The sequence below is a fragment of the Stenella coeruleoalba genome, assembly GCF_951394435.1.
Source record: "Stenella coeruleoalba genome assembly, chromosome: Y".
Lineage (NCBI taxonomy): Eukaryota > Metazoa > Chordata > Mammalia > Artiodactyla > Delphinidae > Stenella > Stenella coeruleoalba.
In genome coordinates, this window is record NC_137168.1 from 3,029,474 (window position 1) to 3,039,410 (window position 9,937).

At 51.9% G+C, this 9,937-nt stretch overlaps 1 protein-coding gene across 2 annotated transcripts; it reads right to left on the reverse strand.

The window, feature by feature from the left end:
• Nucleotides 1–202: 202 nt before the first annotated feature.
• Nucleotides 203–3,024, reverse strand: LOC307181054 (testis-specific Y-encoded protein 2-like). 2 transcript variants are annotated; one of them, XM_079911828.1, is made up of 7 exons: nt 2,904–3,024; nt 2,370–2,675; nt 1,685–1,762; nt 1,470–1,581; nt 1,227–1,372; nt 1,024–1,112; nt 203–384 (listed from the first exon to the last, which is right to left on the reverse strand). In XM_079911828.1, exons 2-7 carry the CDS (start codon nt 2,661–2,663, stop codon nt 369–371), a joined length of 735 nt encoding a protein of 244 aa, XP_079767954.1. In that variant the 5' UTR covers nt 2,664–2,675; nt 2,904–3,024; the 3' UTR covers nt 203–368. The 2 variants fall into 2 exon arrangements, with proteins under 2 accessions (XP_079767954.1, XP_079767955.1); XM_079911829.1 differs by having other exon boundaries at nt 2,370–2,666; nt 2,904–2,995.
• Between the last annotated feature and the right edge of the window lie 6,913 nt (nt 3,025–9,937).

Sequence of the window (9,937 nt, forward strand, 5' to 3'; positions counted from 1 at the left end):
TATTTCTCCTTCCTCCCCAACCCCCATCCCACAGGCAGAACTGCATCCTCTGATGCAATCCCAAAGTATGATTTCCCCCCACCTCTACAACTCTCCATGGCCTGGTAATTCCCAGGCAGCAAACTGAGAAGCCTGCCTGGGGCTGATGTGTCTACCCTGAGCCCCTGCACAAACACCACACAAACACATACAACTGATGCTGCTTATTTATCTTCCGGTTTTATTCCAGGTTTACTGGTGTCTCCCTCTCTGTACGTCTCACCACCAGACCTCTCTTCGTTTCTTCGTGTGCACGACAACCACGTTGACCGTTCGCCTTCACCCAAAGCAGCTTCTTAGGTCAAGGGCGATGCTCCATCACACGCATCTCAAGATCGGGAGTGCCTTTGAAAACACACACAGGCACACACATAATAACCCAACCTCTCTGAACGATGCTAAAGACCGCTTTAACTTTTTAAGGCCCTGCCCAGGAGACAGAGTCACATCCCCTGTGATCTCTTACATTTCCTCCAACCGCATATTAGAAACTTTCTTCATAATCGATGCAAAATGGCCACTGTTCTCACAATAGCCGTGGCAGGTGAAGGAGATGCATAAGAAAAGTAAAAGATGACGGTGATGATCAAAACAGAAAAAAATGATGGGACAGCGGGGTAAGGCTTTGCACAAAGGGGTCTCACACACCTTTGTGGAAACCAGGTGGTGGGGGGAACCTGAGGCAAGCCCAAATTTAAGGGGGCGGTACAGGAGGCCTGAGCGTGGGGCTGATGGCCATGGAATGACAGTTCAGAGACGTGCACCTTTGAATCTCAGTGACTTTGACTCTCATGCTGCTTCACTCGCCTAAAGCTTCCCTAGTCAGAACCAGTCCTGCACTGCAGTTTTCCAGACGTGCTGTCGCACCCTGACGCCCTCACGCCCTGGTGTCACTGTATGCCTCTGAGCCTCAACTCCTCCATGAGTGAAATAAACGACCCAGCTTACTCGTTTCAGCGCCCAGCCCCTGGGCTCCTTACCCACCTGTCCTCCTCTCGGTGACCTGTCCCGGTGGGGCCTTTCTCCCTCGGGTAGTAGCGCAGGGGATTGGGCCACAGGTCCTCGCCGAAGATCTGGTAGGGGAAAGGGGCCCGGTCGGGACAGGCCAGGCCAGGCCAGGCCCACACCCCTTCCCCCGACCAGCCGAACAACATCGCCATTGCTGAGGAGGCCCAGAGGCACCCCACCCTAGCAATCCTGCTAGATCCTACACAGCTGTGGTCAGAGAACCAGTTGAAGAAGTTAAGGCCGCTGTTGTTGTGCCTGCGGCTATACACCTCCTCTTCAAAACGACGGTGCCACTGAATTGGAGCGAGATGAGATGCCCTATATCCTGTGGGAAAAGGAGCGTGGGACAAGGGCCTAAATCACGTTTCAAGTTCACCTCACCCCATCTGCCCTCCCCCACGATCCAGGGAGCTGTCTCTTACCAGTGACCTCAATGAGATACTCCTTAACAACCACCTCATTCTGGAAATAGGGGTTCTTCCGGAAAAACAACATGATCTTGCGGTAATCACTGCGATCTGCGAACTCCTCCACCTGCCGGGACAAAGTGGAGGCGGAGGGTGAAATCTCTCTCCAGCAGACCTGCTCTTTCCTGCTTTCCGGGATAAATCATTTCCCCTCTCCTCCCCAGCCTGACCTTCAAGTTGGTCATGTAGCTAAGCATGTCTTTATCTTGGGTGCTAATCATGGCCGACATCCGGGGGTGGTTCACAAACTGCTTTACGTCAAGGAGCCTCTAGATGCCGGAGGTGAAAGGGCTGGGAGAACAGAGCGAGCCTGGACAGCGGCCTGGGAGTGTCTGATCTCAAGGCCCCACTAGCATCTAGTCCTATTCCTTCAATACAGACTGCATGACGGAACAATGAGCCCCTCGGGGTGTGCATATCTGTGCACTAAAACAGGGAGCCTCCGATTCTGAGAGGGAGGCCCTGATCTCCATCTGGACAGAACAAGCTTACTTCCGCACAGCAAACACTCCTGGCTCTAACTAGGATGTGCATTCATAACTCCCCACTCTCACCTCCGTTTTCCCTGATGGTTATTCCAAGAAGAACCTGTGCACAAGACAACTCTTTTGTCTCAAGAGGCCCTGGCACTAATGACAATACCTTTTTGGACCTCTGCAACTAAAGCCCTAGTCTTACTTCCTGCTATGCAGAAAATCAGCATGCCCCCACAATTTCAGGATCACATTTCCCTGAGTGTGCCCACAATGCACAATCCAACGGATACATTTTGGTACCCAAACGGCCCGCTATGTTAGGTACCCCTTGCACTAGCCCGGCCACAACGTGGTCTCTCAAATACAAAATTAAGGATACAACTTTGACCCAGAAGCCAGGGATGCTCTGGATGATGGTGCTTCTGTGTTCCAGATAAGGTTTCCGCCTCATAAGTGTTGTGACCTTGAGACGAAAGAGTTGTCGGCTGCACTCCGCATTCACAGGCTCCAGCTGTAACTGCAAGACCTTCAACGCCTCCAGCGCCTCCAGCGACGCGCTCTTCGGGGACGGCCCTGGCTCTTCCTGCCCCTGCTCCTGAGGCTTCTCCTCCTGCTCTTCCGCCACCACCTGCTGCTGCTGCTTCTCCGCCACCACCTCCACCTCTTCCATCATGTCCTCCACAGGCTGCCAAAACACCTCCATGATCCGCGCCACCTCTCCCTCCAACAAGGCCGCGCATTGCCGCACCACCTCCCCGCTAAAGATGGCGGCCTCCTCGCCCCACCCATCAGCTAGGGCCAGCACCCTACCCACCTCCCGCACCACACCTGGTGACCCGCGGGCCCCTGCTTCCTGAGGACCCCCTCCCACACCTAGGACGACCCCGGGTCCCGCCTCACTGCCCATGCGGACCTGGCTCGGAGCTGGGGCAGCGGCGAAGGTGCGGCAGTTGGAAGCTCAGCACGTGGGCCGAGCACCACGCGGGACAACCTACTACAATCGCGCTTCGCTGCGGACTGAATCGTTCCTAGGAGCCTGTGCGGTGAAGAGAGTTGAAACGCATGCGCAGGAGCTTTGGCCACCAGGCATGGGTGTCCAGGTGGCAGGAAGCAGCTCCAAGCCCCGCCCAGGCCGCTCGGCCCCATCACGACCAATCAGGGCGAGGACAGTGGGCGTCACCCTCGGCTGCCTCGCCCCTCGCCCTGTGGAAACAGGTCGGTTTCAGGGATTGCCGGGTCCCCCAAAACACCCGTTCCCCCCGCCCGGCTTAGCAGCCCAGGTTCCACAAGGAGCTGGCCTCCAGGGAGGCCTCCGGCCTTGCGTCTGGGGTGCCCAGGTGCCCTGTGATACCTATGTGGCCTGTGCCAGTTGGAGCCAGGAGTTCGCGCTCCAAACTCAGAAAATCAGAATCTGGTTTCCCTCGGGACCTTTAACCACTGGGAACTCTCAGAAAATGTACAAGGAAATGCATGGTGGCCGAAATTGCTGGATACTTTTCTTCCAGGGGACAGAGAGCCCGAAGCTCTGTGGCATGAGAGGGGAGTGTCCGGCAAACCCAGCTCTTTGCTCGACTTGAATTCCTTTGCTCAAGAGCAGAAAAGCCACGCAGCGAAGAGCTCCGTCTGAGTGTCTGTCTGTCTCCCCTCTGTCTTTCTCTCTCTCTCTCTGTGTGTGTGTGTGTGTGTGTGTGTGTGTGTGCGCGCGCGCGCGCGCTCGCTCTTGTTTCTGTATGTATCTGCTCCCTCCCTCTGTGGCCCACTCTCCTGGGATCCCCTCTGGATACTTAAACTCTCCGAGAAATTCTACCTTGCCTGGCACCAAAAGACCTCTCCTCGTGTGTGATTGGCACCCACGGGTTCTCGGACTTTGTGTGACCACACGTTTGCATAGTGCCTTTCAAACGCTCGAGTGGCAGGCAGAAATTGCCTTTCTGCTAGCCAACATAAGGTGACAAGCGTCCCTCCGGGAACGGACATGGACACATGGCACGAGACGAAGTTGACTCGGCCATCCTGTCTTTTGAGAGACCGAGAGAGGGACGACACGCTTTGATGGCACTGGGGAACGCCAGCAACTTTATTTGGACACGTGCGCACACACTGAGGTGCTGAGGACTGCACCCAGTCAAGGGCCACCACGCACGCATGCATGCCTTCACCACTGCCAACCCGAGGATGTGAATTTTGCCGACCCTAAGGATGCCCTGTGAAAGTGGTTCTGCTCTCGTCCACCTTCCAAATGAGATCACATCCCAGCCCAGCCCTTCGCCCCAGTCTTGTGGGACAGGGGAGCAGGGGTAGAATCCAGCTAAGCCATCACGGCCATACTCCTGAGCCACAAGGGTTGTCAGAACATTAGAGTGATGTCTTAAACCAGCAAAATCAGTGTGAGGCAGTCGGTTATGCCTCGGTGTGCCAAACCTCACGAAAAAAAGGCCAGGTGTTTCTCAAGGGCCTACATAGGGGTGGGGGAAAGGTTGCTCGTGCACTGGAGAAGGAGATAAAGGTGGCTGTAGCTGAGATGGGAGTGGGGCTGGAGGGGTGGGGGGTGGGTCTTTCCTCTTTGGGCCTGGACATCGGGCCCTTTATGATTCTCATGTACTTTGCATCCTCCCTGTCCTTCCACAGGTGCTTTCTTCCTCCCTCTAGTCTCAGCCCCTGGTCGAGGGTGCTGGCGTGTGATGCCCCTTACACTTTGCTCCACGGGTGGTATCTCTGGGCTGGATTCCCTGGCCTGGGGGCTTCAACTGGCCCACAGTTTACGTACGTTCTATGAGCTCTTTAAGCTTTTCCACGTCCCCGCGTCCATCCCAACGTCCACACATGCATGACAGTAGTCGTGCCTATTCCTGACCACGCACGTGCATCACGTGCCCCCCCACGCCCCCCACACACACACCACACACGGGCAGGTACCTGAGCAGAACTCTACACGTACGTGTTTCCACGAGAAAGGATTTTGGTCAGCGCCCCCTTGTTTACTGTCCCAGTTGTTTTCTGTCCCCCGCCTCCCCTCTGTGGATCTAGCCCATGTGCACATTACCTCCACGGGTTGTTCTTGGAACGATTGCCCTGCCTATGGGATGGTGTGGTTGAAAGTGGGCATAGTGGGAGCTGAGTCACGTGCACCTGTGTGCTGTTTCCTCCCGGTTGCCTTGGACAGGGTGACCGTGGGGAGCACGCAGGCTCGATTCCATTCCCCGTGCCCCTGTCTGTGGCACCATACAGGAAGACAAGGTGCTAGGGGCCCAGGTGACTTGGGACACGCTTTCCTCTTCCTGGAGCTCTCAGGTTGGTTCGCGTGTCCTCGGGCCGTCTGCTTAGAGAGGTGCTCCAGGGCTCCCTTTGCTCTGTAGGTGTTTGTCCTCAGCTGGTTTCTCTTTCCCCCTCAGGCAGCTGTGGGAGGCCACTGGGAACCAGTTCGTGACTACGTGTGTGCTACAATGTCCTGAAGGTGGATGCAGCATTTGGGTGAAGAAATGAGGCTCTGAAGGTGAGGCTGAAAAGAGGAGGTGGGCTCCCTTCCCGTCTGCCCTGCTGTTTACTGCTAAACACGCACAGGGCCCCCACCCTGATGGCCACCCTGGGAATCTTGCCTGCCCCGGGGGCCAGCGTCAACCCGTCCCTGGTGCAGAAAGCAGCACCCTCTTCATTCGCCGGGAGGCCCTCTGCCCACTCGGGGCCTCACTGACTTCGTCAAGGACAAGGCTACCTTTCCGTTCCTCTCGGTAGCTCTGTGTTGGCCGAGCCTACCGCTCGGCTGTAGGTCCGCTGACCCCCTGGTAACGGGTTGGCCAGGTGACACCGAAGAGCCTGACCTAGAAACCAGGGGCCCTGCCAGTGTCACCTGGGGCAGACCTCCTTCAGGTTCTGTGTGATACACAGAGAGAATGTGCCCCCAGCGACACCGGGCAGAGACAGTGCCAGCAGAGAAGGGCATAGGGACCGGAGGATGTGATCGCTTTAGACAGGCAGCGAGGCGGGATATCTGACAGAGGGGCCCCCGGCCGCAGTCAGAGAAAGAGACACGAGCTCACGCGCTGAAAGTGTAGAGTCCCCAACACGGTCTCTGCAAATGCATCCAGGGCCCATTCTGTGATTGTATTCACCATAGACTTTGGCCAGGGATGTGATGCTAGAGATTCAGCCTGGGTCCACAGTGTGAGTGCATTGGCTACAGCCTGTGTCAGTGGGTTTACTGCTGAATATTCAGCCTGGGCCCATGGTATGACTCTGGAAGCTACAGCTTGTATGCAAAGATTTACTGATGGGGATTCAGCCTGAATCCACAATGTGACTGTCCTAGCCTGAGGCTGTATTGGTGGATTTAGAGCTAGGGATTCCGTTTCCGTCAAAATACTTACCGGTAGTGATTCAGACTGTGTCCAGGTATTTACCACTGGAAATGGAGCCTGAGTCCACATATTTACTAATGGAGATTTAGTCTGTGTCTACTTTGTGACTGTGTCAGCTGCAGGTTGTGTCCAGGGATTTACTGCTGGAGTTCAGCCTGGGTCCACTGTGTGACTGCAAGGTACAGCCTGTGTCCAGGGAATTCCTGCTGAAGATTCAGACTGAGTCACAGTTCAAATGTACCTGCCTCAGGCAGTATCCCAAGTTTTGCTTCTGAAGAATCATACTTGGTTCCTGGTGTGACTATATCAGATACAGTCTCTATCCAGGGTTTACATTCCACGATCAATGGTGTGCGTGTTTCAGAACCAGCCTCTGTCCAGGCATTTTCTTCTGCAGATTCAACCTGGATCCACGGTGTGACTGTATCAGCCTCAGGCCTTGACCAAGGATTTACTTCTGGAGTGAGAGCCTGAGTAAATAGTGTGACTTTGTCAGATATAGGCTGTGCAAAGGGATATCCTGAGTCCATGGTGTTACTACATCAGCCAGAGGATGTGTCCAGGTCTCTACTGCAGGAAATTAAGCCTGGGTAAGTTATATGATTGTATCAGATACATTCTCTGTCCACTGATTTTCTGTTGGAAGTTCAGTTTGGATCCACTGTATAACACTATCAGATGCAGGCACTGCCCAGGGACTTACTGCTAGAGAATCAGCCTGGGTCCATAGCATGTCTACATCAGTTGCAGCTTGTGTCCATGGATTTACTGCTAGAGATTCAGCCTGGGTCCATGGTATGACTGTGGAAGATACAGTCTCTGTCCAGGGATTCGCTAAAGATTCAACTTGAGTTCATGCTGTGACTGTATCAGTTTCAGCCTCCATCCAGGGATTACAGCTGAAGATTCAGCCTGAGTCCATGACGGAGCTGCATCAGCTACAGCGTGTGTCCAGGTGTTTACTTGTGGAGTTTCTGCCTGCTTGTGGAGTTTCTTCCAAGCTGTGACTGTATCAGTCTCATATTGTATCCAGGGATTTATTTCTAGATTTACTTTATTGGTCCATGTTGAGATAACTGCCAGTTTCAGACTGCCTCCAGGAATTTACTGCTAAAGATTCTGTTGGGGTCCATGTTGTGACTGTATCCATTTCAGACAATGTCCAGAAATGTAGTATACCGCGTGACTATATCAACTACAGGCTGTGTCCATGAATTTACTGCTAGAGATTCAGCTTTTTCCACTGAGGAACTGTTCCAGCTGCAGTGTCTGTCCAGGGATTTACTGCTGAAGATTCAGCTTGAGTCCATACTGTGACTATGTCAGTTTCAGACTGTGTCCAGGGATTTACTGCTGGGGTCTCAGCCTGAATCCAAGGTGTAGCATCAGCTTCAGCTTTTGTCCAGGGAATTATTTCTGAAGGTTCGCCTTGGGTCCACTGTGTAAATGTATCAGGTAGAGGCTGTGTCCAAGAATTTGCTGTGAGAGAGTCAGTCTGCGTCCACGGTCTAACAGTATCATTGTCAGACTGCACCCAGGGATTTACTCCTAGAGATTCAGCCTGGGTCCACCATGTGAATGTGTCAGCTATAGTTTTTGTCCATGGATTTATTTCTGAAAGTTCACCCTGAGTCCACTGTGTGACTGTATCAGTTATAGGCTGAATCCAGGGTCTCATCGTGTCCGCTTCAGACTGAGTCCACAATCTATCATTATCACCTTCAAGCTCATCCCAGGGCCTGACCGTAAAAGCCTCATGTTGTATCCAAGTTTCCACCTTATCGGGTTGGTTCCAGGGCTTGACTATTTTCCTTTGTGGACTGTATCCAGTGGTGGGATGTTTTGATTACTGGCTCTGTCCACAGTGTGACTGTCTCCATTTGAGTCTGGAACCAGTGTTTGACATTTTCAGCTTCAAACTGAGTCCAGGATCTGGCTAGATCACCTTCAGATTGGGCCCAGGAGTGGGCTGTTTCAAATTCTGTCTCAATCCAAGGTTTGCACGTATCCATCCATTTGAGTATTCAACCAAGGTCTGACTCTATCAGATTCAGGCTCAGACCAAGAAATGATTGTCGGAGATTCAGGTTGGCTCCAGGTTCTGATTTTATCAGTTTGTGTTTGCAACCAGAGTCTGACAGCATCAGCTTCACGCCTAGTCCATGCTGTGACTGTATTAACTTTAGACTGTGTCATGAGTCTGAATGTAGATGATTCAGGCTTTGTCCATTGTTGGATACTACCAGCTTCAGACTGAATCCATGGTCTAACCACGTCAACTTCAGGCTGAGTCCAAGAGTGGAGTGTTTTAAAGTCTGCCTGGGTCCTCTCTCCCATTTGATCAGGTTTTGTCCAGAACCAAGATCTGGCTGTACCAGCTTCAGGATGGTTCCAGGGTCTGATTGTTTCAGTTTCAGTGTGGGTCCAATATTTGATTGCATCTGCTTCTGGCTGAATCCAATGTCTATCTTTACCTTCTTCAGTCTGAGTTCTGGGTCTGACAATTTGGAATTTAGTCTGAATCCAGGGTCTGCTTCCTTTAGTCTGTAACCATGGTTTGGTTGTATCGGCTTTTAATTGAGTCAAAGGTCTTGCTGATTGCGTTCCTGACTGGGTCCAAGTTTGGACAATGTCGGCTTCAGGCTGAGGCCACGGTCTGATTGTACCAACTTTAGAGTGGATTAAAGGATCACTTACCTGAGTAACTGTATGAACCAAAAGCCATGTTGTATCTTTAGTCTGCATCTGGGGTTTGACTGTACAGTGTCATGTTTATTCAATGGACTCCTTCTACCCACTTGACTTAAGGATCTGATCGTCCTTGTCTTATACTGGGCCAAAGATGTAATTGTATTGACTGCAGATGGAGTTCAAGTAAAGTTCCTGTTAAGAGTTGATGCAGTCCAAAATTGAGTTGACTTAGATTCAGGGAGAAGCCTGTATGCTTCTGTCTTTTCTATAGGTCCTTGGGATCTAACTATATTTAAGACAGGCTGAAACCAGGGTTCCAAGGTATCGGTTACCATAGGATATTGGGATCTCTCTTCATATAGTATGGAATGAGCCCAGAATCCAATTTTATTGACAATTAAAGGGACCCATGGTTGCAAGTTATAAGTTACTGGTTTAACAACAGCATCAACTCTATCAGCTACATGATGTATTTGGGTTCTAACACTCTCCTCACTAGATTGAATTTGCATAACTATTCCTGTTTTATCAGGCACAAAATGGGTCCAAGGTCCAACAGCAGGTGTAATTTCTAGCCAGGGTCTAGCTAGAAGTTGACCATGGAAAGGAGCCTTAGTAGACTGAACTTGAGACTGAACAGTATTAATCTCAGAATGAACTTTTGATCCATCTATGTCACTTGAAAACAGAACATCTGATCCTTCAACATTACCTAACGGTGGAGTATGAAGCCCAGTTATACCACCTAAAGGTTTAACCCAGGATCTTAGTGAATCTGTCATAGTTTGATACTTACATTTCATTGCGTCTCTGTGAGGAAGGTTCCAGGGTGTAGGTATATCAGGTGTTGGAGTGTTCTGAGGTCCAGACAGAACAGAAGGATCAGAAATATCAGCCACTG